At 38.9% G+C, this 15,158-nt stretch overlaps 1 protein-coding gene across 9 annotated transcripts in view; it reads right to left on the reverse strand.

Moving 5' to 3' along the window:
- Positions 1 to 1,017: 1,017 nt before the first annotated feature.
- LOC135306700 (dynein axonemal heavy chain 5-like) overlaps positions 1,018 to 15,158 on the reverse strand; it is a 149,622-nt gene continuing 135,481 nt past the window's right edge. For 3 of the 9 annotated variants that reach the window (XM_064431079.1, XM_064431088.1, XM_064431071.1), the window contains 3 exons: positions 8,008 to 8,216; positions 3,019 to 3,240; positions 1,018 to 1,723 (listed from right to left, as the gene is read on the reverse strand). In XM_064431079.1, coding sequence (XP_064287149.1) covers positions 1,505 to 1,723; positions 3,019 to 3,240; positions 8,008 to 8,216 — 650 coding nt within the window. In that variant the 3' untranslated portion in view covers positions 1,018 to 1,504. Of the gene's footprint in view, positions 1,724 to 1,782; positions 2,395 to 3,018; positions 3,241 to 8,007; positions 8,217 to 8,771; positions 8,903 to 11,430; positions 11,932 to 15,158 lie in introns of those variants that run through there. The other 6 variants (XM_064431096.1, XR_010367487.1, XR_010367486.1 and 3 more) reach the window with 6 other exon arrangements.

Below are 15,158 nucleotides of genomic sequence, written 5' to 3' on the forward strand. Positions count from 1 at the left end.
CCATAATTTCCAAGATCAATGATCACAAAGCCAAATCCTTCAGCCTTCTCAGAAAAAGAAATTCTCAATGAAATTGGTTGATGTACAGCTGCACTGCAGGGAGGTCTGGTGTATTTTTTTGGAACAGTTGGTTTCACTTGAAAAGATAATCTTGCCAGCACTGTTGCTCCTAGCTAAATGGAAAAAAGGGACCCTGTCCCTGTCTGCTCTGTTTTCCAAGAAGAAAGCTGGCACTCTGTACTTGGTTGTGGGTGTGAGTGTGAATATCAAACTTCCTAGTGGAATAAGCCTTGCAGTTGCTAACTGCAGAGTAAAACTGGCTATACCAAGGGATGAACTACTTTGTTAGACACTTGCTCTACAAAAATTAAAAGTGTTTACAAGGAGAAAAAAAATATTAACAAAGTCCTGATTGCAAGTCCTTCTTTCATAACATCCAACAACAATTTCTTTTGCTTTGAATTTGTGCTAGTGAAAGAAGCCAAACACATTTTCCACCAATAGCCATCTGTCTATTAAAAGAAGTATCACATCCTTCAGTTACAGGGTAGAGAGAGAGAGAGAGCAGTGGTGGTTAACACAAAAATACTTTGACCATTCCAGGTGAAGTATGGATTGTGTGTTGTCTTCTTTTTTAAACTAAACTGATGCAAAATACAGAACAACAAGAAGTTAAGAGGTTTGAATTTGCAGGATTCAGGCACTAATGCAAATGGAATGAGTGTTAATAGAACAAAAATTGTATTCAGATGTGTTTACTATGAGAAAACATTCAAATTTTTCTTCCTGCTAATAATGGGGGGTGTGCACAACTTCCTTACAAGTGGATATAGGTTTTGAAACGAGTTAATAGGTGCAAGAGGCACTTGTGCAAAGATAAACACTTCTTTTTCTATGATTGTTTGCATTAAAAAGTGATTGTTCAACAAAATGGTCGCAGCCATTAGTAAAACCACCCAGCAAGTTTAGAAATGCAAAATCAAAGGAACTGTATATTGAAATATATGCAGATAAACATAAAACTTTACCATGCATTTAATTATCTTGTCATTACAGCTTTAATAATGCTATGGATGATGAGATTTTAACTACAAAGTTGAATTTAAAATAATTATATTATCAAACATTATTGTATTAAAAAGAAAGATAACATCTACAAAAGACCACCATAAGATGTCAGAGCATTTGTCACTATCATAAGCACTTTTTTATGTAGTGCTTCCATTATGAGCAAGTTAGTTGATTATATTCTCACTTGGTTTATAAGAGTTGCCAAATTTACACCTGCAGCTGTTTTCCCTCTGATATTCCCAGGGTAAATACATGTAGTATTTTTGCTGTGAACAGAGGAAGCTGATTTAGGTGCAACTAACCTAATCTCTATGTATCACCTGACAATTCCCACCCCACAGTGAGAAGGTAGCCACCACTTTGACAACAACAATGCAATACTGGCTGCAGATTAATCCTGCTTGATGGTTCTTTGTTCCGTAGCTGTCCGTCCTTACTTCGAACTGCAGAGCAGTGCAACACCCCTCAAAGTCCAGTGATCAGGGTTCTGCACTGTTTTCAGATACAAAGAGAAGATGTATGTGAGGTCTGTTCTCCGAGGCTTTCTGTAGACAGGGCAGCAGTACACGTTTCCATGGTGCTTCCGTGCGTCGCTCGGCGCTGCCGTGCTAACAGCGTACACGTGGACTACGGGAAGGCTCGTGAACAGCACCTGAGAAGGTTAAAAGATACACGGGGCTCAGCATTACAAAAGCAGGAGAGGGCATCTGAATTCTAAACACTAGAACTAGATTCAGTGATGGCCTTCAGCAAATGCACCTCAGCAGAGGTACACGTGACTGTACAAGTCCTACACTCACTACTATGTTGACACTAACTTTAAGCCCATGGCAGCACAGGCACAACAGCTATCAGGAAGCCTGTTGGAAGGAAAGCAGAAAAGTAGGAACAGGGAAATCTGCATGCTGCAGAGACAGATGGAAAAATTTCAGTGGTTCTAGGAAGAACAGCAACCATTGTCTTTTTCCCTTCCTTTGCCCCTTTCACTGGTGTTTTCCATTCTTTCCCCACCTTTTTCCTGAAGCTGCAACGCTCCCTGTTACCTCTGCACTGCTGACAGTGGAGCTTCTAACATCCAAGGTGCTTCTTGGGCGTTTATCCAAACTAGATCTCCTCAGGTCTTCCACCAAAACAAAGTATTCATTGTCAGGGGATAAAATGGACCCAGATCCAAGAGCAACATGGAGCCCTGCTGAACACTCCAGAGCACTTGAGTAAACTCCATGTTTGAAGGGGTCTTTTGACAAACCAGGCAACAGAAGTTACAGCTGGCAAGGTTCGGTTTGGAAAATTTTCTCTCAGTCAGACACAAAAGTGTTTTACCTATGGACAGAATTACCTCAATTCCAATTCCAGGACAGTTAGCACTGGCTTGGAAAAAGTACCAGTGCAAACAATGACAATTTTCCCTGGACCATGACTACAGTATCTAATCATTACTCCATAGCCAGATTTTTAAATCTGCTTAGTCACATCAGTAAAATGTAACTCTATGCATGGATAACTGAGCATAAGCCCAGAACTAATACTCTGCCTCATATTAAAATACAAATACTAGGGATTTCTCGTCAACCAAACAATGACCTCCATATCAAACCTAGCCCAGGGCTTTGGAAGCTTTGATAAGGTCCCTCTTGGTCAGTCAAAAGAAGACTGGCTATGGGGTGCACTATTTTATTCAAACATAACTGTGCTGCTAGGGCCCCTCAAGCCAAGAAGCCCAGCATCTGGTTTGCTGTACTGCTATGCATCCTAAATTCATTTTCTGACGGAAGTCTTTTTGTTCACTTTTGGCAGGTAGAGTCTGTCCTCTTCCCAGCACTGCTAGTGTTGGTTACCCTCTTAAAACCTGTTGTGAAACCACTGCTGCAGGCACTAAGCATTCTTCCTGGTTTTCTCAGAGCACATGCAATATGCCACAGCCTGCTACACTCACTTGATCCTCACCTTTGGTGCTGACTCAATCAGCTTGCTGTTCCTGCGGTCCCAGCCAGCCCCTTCGAGGAACAGGCCGTGTATGTAAACCCCACCAATGTCAGCAGGAGGAGGGCCAACAACATCTTCTTTCATCATCTTGGTCACTTCGCTGTATAAAACAACACTGTCCAGTTCCCATCCTTTGGCTAAATTCATGCGAGTTGTCTCTTGCCTCATGGCTGTTAGGAATCCCTAAGGAGACACACAGGAATATGACAGACAGAGAGGATTTTTTTAAAAGCCTTGAATTTAAACCATTTACACCTTTTTTTATTTTTTCCTATGTGACACCAGCTGTATTAAAGCTCGTCCCACAGAATTTCATGTTCATATAAACTAAATTCAGTAGTGTAAATCCAGTACCAAGCATCCATACATAATTGATGTGCACATGTTGGTGCTAAGCAGCCCCCAAGTTGGCTTGCTCAACATATCAGAAGTGTCTGTATAACTCACCTCTCATGCCTTTTTTTACAACCAACCAGATGGAGAGATGTATATAAGGCTGCCAGATTAATGTGTTTTGAGAGATTCCAAACACAGGTGATTTCTAATTTCTCTAACACTGATTATATTATTCATCTTTTCTTATACTAACATTGTAAGAAATACTTTTCAGTCAACAAATAGGCATTTTACAGAACATAAAGGAAGTACCAGCTGGAATCATGCCATTAGATACTGAAATGCCTCTGACACTTTGCTCAATGAAGTCTTTATATACAACAATAACATAGTGTTTTAGACAACAGTGAGATAAACCCAGAGCACTCCAGCAGCACAGAATAAAACTAACTCTCTGTTCTAGAGAGCTACAATCTCATGACACTGGTATAAGCTATCAAAAGACAAACCAGGCTGAATATGCTGGTTAGCTTCCCTGATACAGCTGTCCATGGGAAAGCACAGTTCAGTATGTGGTAAGTCCCTTAGTCCTTAAAGATGGGAGGGCAGACTCCTTTGATGTTCCAGTGATCATGCTGCAGATGTACACATTATTTTACCTTGTGGAAACCCACTTATGTAGTAAGGAGGTGAACAAATAAAAAACAAAATTGAAAGTTCAAGAGCAATGAAAAGAACACCTAGGAAAGAGTAAGTTTCTTGACATATTTCAGAACAGGGAACTAAAGCATCTGGAGACAGAGATGGGGGGATAGAGAGCCACATGAGCAACACACAAAGCGTGGAATCACTGAGGCAACAGCACGGCAAGGAAGAAATCAGGATGGGAATAAGGGAATTAAAAAATATTTTTATCTTCAATATTCACAGAGCAGGATGCTCTGTTGAGCTACCATTAGGGCCAAACGAATGGAAAGAAGTGAGATGTGGGAAAATCAGCAAATTGCCTACTGAACACAGGGGCCACTCTCTGGCTGATGGGACTGGAGTGCTCCGAGCACTTGGTAGCCATGCAATACCCTTCAAGTTATGAGAATGTGAGATGACTCTCAGGAGCCAGATGTTTCTGTTAACTCACACTGGTTGCTCCTCATTAATATAATACCAGAGACACCAGGACAAGTGTTTTAAAGAGGCTTTGTGATAGCACAGATAGCAGTAATTGCGCTGGAAGTAGTTGAGAACTCCAGTGTATAGCTGAGGGAGACAGGATTAAAGGCCAAGTTCTTCTATCAGAAATGCCATTAAATGAAAGCAGAATCATTGCAGTAATTTGTAGAATTTTAATTTGTGGAAACATGCTAGAACCAGTAGTTTAAAATACATGAAGTGTTCACTGCTGTAAGGCCCCAGAGGGCTACTGGGTCTCAGATAAACTGAAATATTAAAGAAAGAAGAGCCTGAAGAGGACAGAGCCATGACTGTATTAAGGGAATCAGTTCAAAGGCACCATGGAAACACTGGAATAAAAGTAAGCTCCAAGCTGTGAGTTGTCTTCAGGGATAAGGTTTAGATAGCAGATTATTCCTAGAGACGGCAGGACCTATACACTTTCTGCAGTGGGACTTTTCATGCTTATCTTCTCATTTGAATGAATCCTAGACAGCATTTGAAGACTGCAGTTGTGAGCTGGAGGCCCATCTGGGTGCTCCAGAGTGGGTGAATGGCACAACAAAGAGCAAGACAGAATCAAGTGGCTTGAGGTGCCACTCTACAGCTGAGGCTCTGGCTCATCCCAAAATCCTCTGTCAGAGACATAATGCACCAGTTGCCATGACATTTGTTTCAGTTTCTGGTAATCCTTTCTCTTTTTTGTTTTGTTTTTCTTGGTTGGTTGGTTGGTTGGTTAAGGTATTGGTATTTTTCTTGTATATGTGTGTTTGCCTTTTCCTGAATTTCTCCCTGTCCAGTTCACTGAAGCCTGCTGAAGCTTTGCCCCTTTGCCTTTTAAAAACCCATGAGAACTAACTCTGAACCTTCTAGTGAGGGAAAGCAGACACACATGGAAGCTATGACAAAAAACCATGAAAATCAGTTAAGTCTATTGCTCTCAGAATCATATTCTCTCCTTTACCTTATCTTTGGAGGTTCCTTGTTTGTCACTTTGCAAATACTGAGAAGTTTATGGCAGGTTTGCTAGAATTAAGTGGACACTGAGGAATGGAGGCATTCTACTTCATATTCTGATTAGTATTCACATTACTTTGGCATCTAAGGATCATAGAAGTAGGTTGAGGTGTCATTATGCTGAATACTACACAACCAGAAGGACAGCTTTGCCTCACAGTGCTTAAAATCTATATATAGGACAAGTGACAGGAACTGGATACAGACATGCAAACAAGGAAACAATAAAACAGTGTCAGCCACTAAATGGAAATTGGGAGGTAGAAATGAGAAATGCCTAATGTCAAGTTTTTGATGAAAAAAATCCAGTAACCTCAGATTAACTTCCAGGAGGGAAGAAAATTCATGGCATTTCTTGCATTTTTCACCCCAGTTATCTCAGCCCAATGCAGACACACATGGGGAATCAGGTTTCTTTTACACAGAAGTCTGAGCCAGACCTCATTTGTATCACTAAAAATAAAGATTAACTTCTGTGAAATTACTGAATTTATCCTAGTGTATAAACAGTCCAAGAGAAGGCAGAGTCTGATCCTATATTATTTTTTATTGCCAGAATGTCTCTTTTTCCCAGTGCTATAAATCTATTTTATTGCCTTGTGTTATCCGTGGCATTTATCCATTGACTGTGAAGCTAACAGTGAGATATATGCAAGTAGGCAAATTACTTAGGAGCTACATTTCATCTCAGAAATGAAAGGATTTTTCTGACAACTTCTCAGGTATTACAAACAAGCCATTAGAACTGCAGCACTAACACCTCATCACCTCAGCTTGTTTGAGAAGACAAAAATCAATTTTCTGAACACGTAAAATACTGATTTTAAACACAGCAGTATGACAATTTACAAAGTAATAGTTAATTAAATAGAAAATTAGTCTTTGCTCAGGTGAATTGCTTTTAGAATGAGCCACTCCCACAGCTTAGGTTACAGAAAATGGTGACTACAATAACCATCTGATTCTTAAGCTTGTGATTGTCAGCACAAATAAATTTTTTAATCTCTGCACACAATGTATTTAGGGACTTTAAGAACTAGGGGTTATGAAGTGTGTAATTTTTGTATTTCTAGAGGCTTTCTCATTTACTATGGTCTATTAAATCACAATTTGTTTGGGGACATTTTACACTGATTATTTGGCAGCTCTTTTCAGAAATCCAGCTATTTTGATCCAAAAAAATGTAGGCTGCCAAATTTGGGCTGGCAAAATTTCAGAACCAACACAACCCCAGAGCACAAAAAAATCAGCTGAAACGTCCAGTACAAAATTTCTATCAGCCTTTGCTCATCTGTACAGCAAAAGCAAACACCAACAAAGCCAAAAGGCTGTTAGGGTTGCATTCAGCCTGATCATTGCAAAAGTTACTTTGAAGAATATTAGAATGCTGCTATCAGCGTGTCGTTAGCAAACCAAGTGTGGAAGCATAATCACTTTATTAGAACTCCTACTCCTCTCCCTCCTGCTTGAGAACTCTTTGCTCAGGGGTTCTGTGAGCCCCCTTCCATGCTATAAAGTTGTACCAGCAGACAGCTGACACACACAGGTTAGATGATAGATGGATATTTCCCAGCAGTAGTCCTAGAGAATATTTGCCACTGTTGTTTTCTCTATTCTAGGCAGCTGTTAAAGCTAGCTTTTGCATTGCTAACAAGTACTGAGATTAAAATAGATCTTTAAAATAGCTCTTTCCTAAGGCTTCATAGAAACCTGTTGGCTGGATACTCTCACAATGACTCATTACCACAACTCACACTTCCCACAAACATCTGTGAATCATAAAAAGCTTTAATGAATGTGGATAGCTCTGCAAAGAAACTACACATCATCTAGGTATGTATACTTTACTTCTTTTAACTCTACTCTCAGCTGTTCCCTTTTTTGTGTTTCATTTTGTGCCAGGTTTTTATTTTAGGTGGTGCAGATGAGAGGCTGTATTTTTTATATGTCTCTGCAGACCATGTCTGGCACAATTCTGGGGCGGTATGAATAACAGACCTTACATTTCAAGGAACTGATTTGCAAGGATTGAGAACCAAGTCCAAATCTCTTCTTCCTATGTCAAAGTTCTGGAACTTATCTTGTTTTGTACTCAGAAGTATTTTCATGCAATAAATAAGAAACAAATTACTCTAGTAGAAGAGCTAAAAAAAAGGAAGATTAAGTTGAAGTGCGAAAGCATGTACTTACCCAATTTCCTCATTATAATTAAAGCAGCTAAAAGATGTATTTCATTATTTCAGAAGCATTATTTTGTTCTAGCAAAAATTTCTTCAGTAGATACCGAAGACGTTTTATTCTATATTTATGCTAAAAAATTAATATAGATTATACTTCAGGTAGTCAATATTAAGTCAACTTGAAGTTCTCCCAAGGTCTAATTTAACTGTCACTCAGAAGTTATGAGTAGCAACGTGGCAATCTTACCTGTGGATTAAAGAATCCTGTCATCCAGAACTGGTTTGGACGGCCATCCTGCAGCCAGCTAGTGAACTGCTGGTTTCGCTCAAGAAGCTCAGTAAACCAAAATCCTAAAGTAGCTGACTCCCAGGAAATCCTAGACCACAGTTTTGGAATTCTAGTGTCATAAATATTATCTAAAGCATCTTGCAATTCTTCTGACATAATTATGGTTCCTGGAAGATAAGTAAAATGTTCAGAATGAACTTTCCCCTAGCTTGCAAAGGCAATTAAAACTTCCAAATGACATTCAAAGTCTAATAAACCCTCTTTTGTTGTGCCTTAATTGCACACCTGTAGCGCTGCAGTCTTATCAGTTTGCAGTTAATTTGTTCAAAATTATAAGACTTAATTCAAAGCTAAAGGCGATAAGATAAATGATATTTCTTCTGTTGTTTTGATCAGAAACAAAGATATGTTTCTTAAACAACTTCTTCTCCCTCATAAACATTATTTATATTCATTATATTCACAGTGTGTCTGGAATGTGATTAATCATTGAAAACTGTTTTATAAATTTTAATGGATCCTACATGCATGATCAATGATAGAGATACACTGTGTAACTCATCTATATCCTAAGCATGTACTGGCAGTGATTATATTAATGAAATTCACTATTACTAATGATAACTTTGTACATTCCATTATCAAGATTCTCAATGGGAAAGCAGGAGGTACAATAAAGCTAAAGGCAAGCTTATTATTTTTTTTTGGCATTGCATACTCACATATTCCATGCATAGTGCTGTTCCCTCCATTAAAATGTTGACATTTACTAAGACAGTGATTTTTCAGTGACATTCACCCTTCCATGTGGTAGAAGTTCCTACACCTTGTGTACTCTCAATAGTACTGAGATCTGGAACACAGCCATGCCTCAGGGTGACTTCTCTGTTCCAGAAACTGGTTCTATTATTCTCTTACAGAAACTGGTCTGGTACCCCAACTTTGATTAAATATTCATATAAAACCAAAGTTCAATGTATCATCACACACATATAGCTGCTGTAATTCCCAGAAGGACAACAGGAGATACCAAACAGAATTAAGTGGCTTCCACCACAGAACATGTAAAGGAAAGAGAAAAGGTCTGGATGACTGCAAAGAAAAACTGCAATCGTCCATGCAAACACACCCAGAAGGAAATGTGGCCTGTGAAAAGAAAGCATTTCAAATCCCTTCCTTCCATGGAGGTTGACAGGGCTTCAGTTGAGGACAAGGAAAAGAGTATCCAGAAACCAAACACCAGTTTAATTTTGAAGAATATAGCATTACAACCTAAATAGCAGTCCTTATAGCAGTGTGTGCAAATTTAGTTCATTCTACAATACATAAATGGCAAATAGGCCTTGATTTCTTGTAGCAGATAATGAGTGATCTGTTTCCATTTATATGCAACTCTTTTTGTGCAACAAATTATTTGAGAAAACCATTAACTTTTAGCAAACTGTAAATATTAAAAAATACCACCTACACTGCATTCTCTGCAATCACTTTGCAATCAGGCTCAGAATCACATTCTGGGGTAGCTAAGAGACTTTTATAACATAAATAATAAGCCTTCTCTTTGGTTATTAATCTTCTATAATATATAACAAGCATTCTAAGAGAACCAACATTTAAGAAAGAAGGCACTCCATGTCTTCTCCACTTTGCTTAGAAAACGTAGTATTACACCATACACTTTATTCACCTTTCAGAGACAGATAAAGGTGGGGGGAAAAGTCTTGCAATGCATGTTGGTTTCAACTTCAGAGCAACCATACAGGGCACAAAATAAGTGAGGAGCATCCTGGTTTAGCCCTGGGGATCACTACCATTGAACTGAGAAAGAAAGAACTCTTTCATCTCTGGTTATTCCTTGTTTTCAGGCTGATACATTTAACTTATTCCTTTCTTTCTCATTTCTTCTGGGCAGGCTGGAGCTTTTCAAATAGGGAGATACAACCAGTTTCTGCCCTGAGGCATTGTGAAATCCCTTAGGATGTCTGCCTGCTATGACTCAGAGCAGCTGTTGAGAATGTAAGCCAGAGTGTTCTTGAGGATGAGGTATGTTCACAGCTCAGGCCGTGCCCGTATATCTGCATAAATATTCCTAGTGAGTGGGTGTCATCTCTGGCAGTAGGCATCCAGTGCTTGAATTTCAGCACTAAATGGCATCTGTGGGTGTTGGGATGCATTCCTGCAGCCAAAATAGTCTGATAAAAATAAAAATAATTAACAAAATAAAATAATAATCAGAAATGAAATCAGTACCATAGGAGAAAAATCATGCCATCTTTCTGGACAAAAGTGATAAAGGTGTTTGAAAAACTATCTTTGATAAATTGAATGAGTAAGCAATGAGTACAATGTCATAGGCTTCTCATATTTAACTTCTGAGAACCCCAGAGCACTGTACTATATGAAGAGACTGAACGTCCTATGAACTTAACATGACAGGCTCGAATGTTCTATGAATCAGACATGCCAACTGTTTATAACTTGGTTATTTTGGGGGTTACTCCATGGTATTCCCTTTCTTGAATGGAATAAAGGCCATCCAAAAATGACTGATGAAAGGTCAGGTGAGTTAAAGAAGAGAAGGCATTTCCATACTTTAAAAATAGTATCTACTATAACCATACTGTTTGCACAGTTTGGAAATTAGGATTCTCCTTTTTGATTGTCCTACATTTATACCATCTCCCTTTTAAACCACATCTAAATCTATCCTCTTGCTGAGTGGTAAATAACCCAAATAAAACTTCTCAGTTCTGAGGATAACTAGTTTTTATTGATGATTAAAGTAAATAGTCTGTTTTTTTAAAGTGATCTGGTTTTAGGGTGATTCATTCAATAGATACAATTCTTTGCATAGACTACATGAGGAGCTTGTATTATTTCTTGGAGTTGACCCTTTTCATTACCATACCTCCCACAAACTGAATCTGAAAACTGTGGAATTTGTAAAATTTGGATCTGTTTTGAATTTCACATTTATGAAAGTGTCTATCTGGACTAGGAAACTTGCATAACTCATTTAAATGAGTAGCTAAAGTCAGGAACAAAGGAAGGATCTTAAATTCCAGCATAAACCAAAGACAGCCTTGGTCCACTGACTGATTCTCTTCCCACAGGCACAGATGTAAATCAAAAATAACAAGAATAATTATGTAGTATATAAATGAAATGAGAAAAGGCTACTTTCTCCATCAAGTACAATTTGCCAACAGCTGATATCATTATAATAAAATTGGAGACTAGCCCTGGAGGACAATACTTGCTAGACACTGCATCTGTTAAGCTAGCCTGAAGAGTACACAGAGAAAAAAGCTCATTGAAACCATCAATCCATTATTGACTGTCCCAGTTCCCAGCCCCAGAAGCTGACCTTTTCAGCCTTTCATCCCCACCCAAGTTTACCTCCCAAACAACTGCTTTGCTCTTGAAGCAGTCACACCTTACCTCCACCAACAAGCTCCAATTCCCTCTTCTTCGCTGAACACGTTGAAAAGAAAATGCCAACTTGTTTATAACTTCCTAAGTTTTCCTCTGTTTCTGCCTTATGGCAACAGCTAACACTTGCCTGTGTTTTCTCCAAAGCTTTTAAAATTTTTCCACCCAAAGGCACAAGGTATAAAGTGAATGTATGTTTTCCTATACCTAAAACTATTTTTTTTGCAAGATTTAATATGGTTCTGCCAGCTCTGTGACCACCACTGCTGTGCTGATAGAAGTCGACTTCTTTGCTTCAGGCAGTTCTTGGGGTATTTTCCTCTTTTTCACTTTCTTCACTTAAGCATTTGGAGGTAATTCCCAGGAAGTTCCCAGAAGCTCATTTAACTCCACCACACTGTTTTAATCCTAAGGCCCCTGAAAAGTTTGTCACTTTCTTTTGCTCCAACTCTAGAACAGGAAGGGTAAAAGAGGCAGCCAAGACCTGCAATGCACAACACTCTCTCCACGTTTTATTTGTAGACTGGTATTCTCTCCAGCAGCATCTAACCTTTGCCTCTGCTCTGTTTTCTCTTTAAAGTTTAAGTTTAAAGCAGTAATTTGAAGATGCCTCTACAAAAAAAGTAACACAAATCACTACCCTGAGCTAGAGTAATACAACAGGCAGATAAATTCTATTCTGCAGTTTGTCCTTAATGTGCAGTGTGTGTTTCCAAACAGTTGTCGTGGCCAGCATCATGGCAAGCATATGTAACACCTATTAAGAAGTTCAGAAATTATGTGCCACACTGTGAAAGACAACAGGAGGCATTCTGGCATTCTTATCAGGATGAGAATTAAATAATGGATGAGAGCTGCTGAGCCAAGAGTAACTACACCACAAGACATACTAGACTCATCCCCTTAGTTCCTCAAATGATCTCCCCCTTGTTACATTCCATTAATGTCTTTACTGAGTGCTCTTAATTATTTTCAAATAAAATCCTCTTCCAAAAGTGATGAATCCCCACAAGCCTCACACACACACAGATACATACACACAGTACAACTTGGTAAGGTAAGAGCCCAAGATCTTTCAGTTCAAAATTCTATTATCATTGTCAGCAAGCCAAACTAAAACTGTGTTAGTGTTAGCAGTCTTATACCACTACGAGCCAAACTAGAACTAGCCAGACAGGGAGAATGACTCCACACCTCTTCCTTTCATGGGAAATTACCTTTCCTGTGCACTCCGGCAAGACTAGTTTCCTGAGCTTCACTTTTTCACCATGTAGGTTAAAATAAATTACCAGCTACATCTTTTGACTCTTTTTGACTTCATTTTTATCCCTCTTGTAAGGTGCTACATACAATGAACTGAAATTCCTTTCAGCATCATGATACAAATGGTACTTTAAACCACATGGTATTCTGAGTTGGAAAAAAATAGTGAATCTTTATATTGAGCTTCACTCATGAGCTTGTGTAGATGATATAAATATCCTACACAACTTCTAAAACATGCCATGGAACTGCTGCATTTTCAGGAAATGCGTTACCAGGAAAGGACTTCTCTCTCCTAGCTCTGCAAATACTATACAAATAGCAGTGGGAGTTCTGTGATCATGGGGCACATATATGACATGAAAAGATAAAAAAATCCAAGGTTTCTCAGTTGTTCTGCACTTGTTCATGAAGTAGGCAATTTAGGCAATTCCCAAGGATTAGTTTGAAAACACAAAGCTGTAAGGTACCAGAAACCAGAACCAAGCAGATGCAGTTTTATGACCAAAGTAGAACCTAGATATAAGTAATGAGTTAAGCATTTATTTTGTTTCACAAGAAGCCCTTAAACACAATGTTAACTGGGCCAAAAAGAATAAGGATTAAAATCAAACTAAAAGCTGTGCTTATTTCCATTCCCAAGGATTCAATACCCACTTTCAGTGCTACTACAAGTATGCTCCACTTCATTCATGGAAAATACTCCCACAGAATCTCTCTTCTCACTTTCCTCACCAAGAGAAGACATCAAAATGCTTACCACTCTTATTCAGTGCATGGAGAAATAGAGACAACCTCACAAAATTTCACAGACAGGCCACATTCAGACAAACTCAAACAAACTCTAAAAGGCTAGGAATAACTGGATGGGTCATTAGATTTTATTGCATTTAGAGATACTATCTTCACTAGTAGGAGAGGGGCTTTGAAGTATCCACTTTACAATAAAGAGTGAGAGATTAGTGTTCTGTGCCAGAGGTCTCTACACTGCCAGAGGCAGGAGGTAAGTACACAGGAACTCTACAGCTTGGATACTGCCCTACAAAGAATGCTCATCTTCTAATAGGGGCTCAAGTTCTGCTGCTCATAACCCATTAAGATGTGGCATTTTTGGTGCAAACCCCATGTCTTCCCCTTGTCTCTGAAAAGATTTCTCTGTTTGGAACATGGCTTCTATTTAGAGCACTCAAGAGGACAACCATCACTGCTGTGTTCTGATTTATGGTGAAGCTCTGTATTATGCCAACTGTGAAATAAACTCTGGCAAATCAATAAGTAATTAAAGCAGAAGTAATGGTTGGGACATAAGTGAGAGTACAAAGTGCAGCTACGATCTAATTACTACAATTTGATCCAGAAAAAGTGTCCCTCTGGGCAGCAAAGTTTATTGGTGGAGATGCAAGCTTCTGGGGCATATTTGCCAACAAACATGTTGGACACAGGCTGAGTATCCTCACCCCTCCCAAAAGCTGAACTGCTTAATCTGCCCTCTGGACAGAAGGACAAAACTGTGTCTGCAAATTCCTTCTACATCCCTCATGTTCAGCTTTATGTGGGCTCTCCCTGAGGAGGGCTTTACATTACCTCAAATTACCTCAAGAGCCCCTGAGGAGGGCTTTACATTACCTTGGTGAGCAACATGAAAGTAACAAGGTCCATCCATTCATATCCAAACTGCAGAATCAGATATTCAGACTTCCTTTCACAACCTAAAGACACACTATATTCTTAAACACCAAATTTATTTGAAATTTTAGGTCTGCTTAAAGTGGGTGCTAGACCTTAACAGGTTCATAAAGCCAGAGCCAGATACGTGAGCAGGGCAGATGTCAAAAATTACCTGTTTGAGCAGGCACCAGTTTACCTCATTGTAAAGAAAATGAAGCACCTCAGATGACTTGATTGCAGTTGACTAGTTTTGGGAGAGAATCTAGTATGAGACAGTTTGGGGTTTTCCCTTTTGGTGAGATAGAGTGCCTAAGTTCTTTCCATCCCCTAATTAACAGTCTACCACATGCACTTGATATAGCATGAACATGCCAGAAGCCATTAATTGTTATTGTTAACTATACATCCAATTTTGTTTTCAGAGCAATTTTTCATTATATTTAACTTGCCTGTCCGTAAGAAATTATGTTGTAGAGAATTGCATAAAAGTTACAGCATTAACTTGATTAAACATCTGGCAGAGCACTGTGCCCACTGTGGAACTGAATGTGAAGTGCAAATAAATTACTCATAAATGTTACTCATCCACCCCTCTGCAGAATATTATGCATATTGAGAATTTAAATATATCTGTCACAATCAAGGAAAGATTAACACTTTCTTGGATGGAAAATATTCCTTTTATATATTTGAAAGGGACCCTATTCACATATAAAAGGGAACAATTGTTTCTTCCAGCTTGATCT

Source organism: Passer domesticus, chromosome 1 (assembly GCF_036417665.1).
Source record: "Passer domesticus isolate bPasDom1 chromosome 1, bPasDom1.hap1, whole genome shotgun sequence".
Lineage (NCBI taxonomy): Eukaryota > Metazoa > Chordata > Aves > Passeriformes > Passeridae > Passer > Passer domesticus.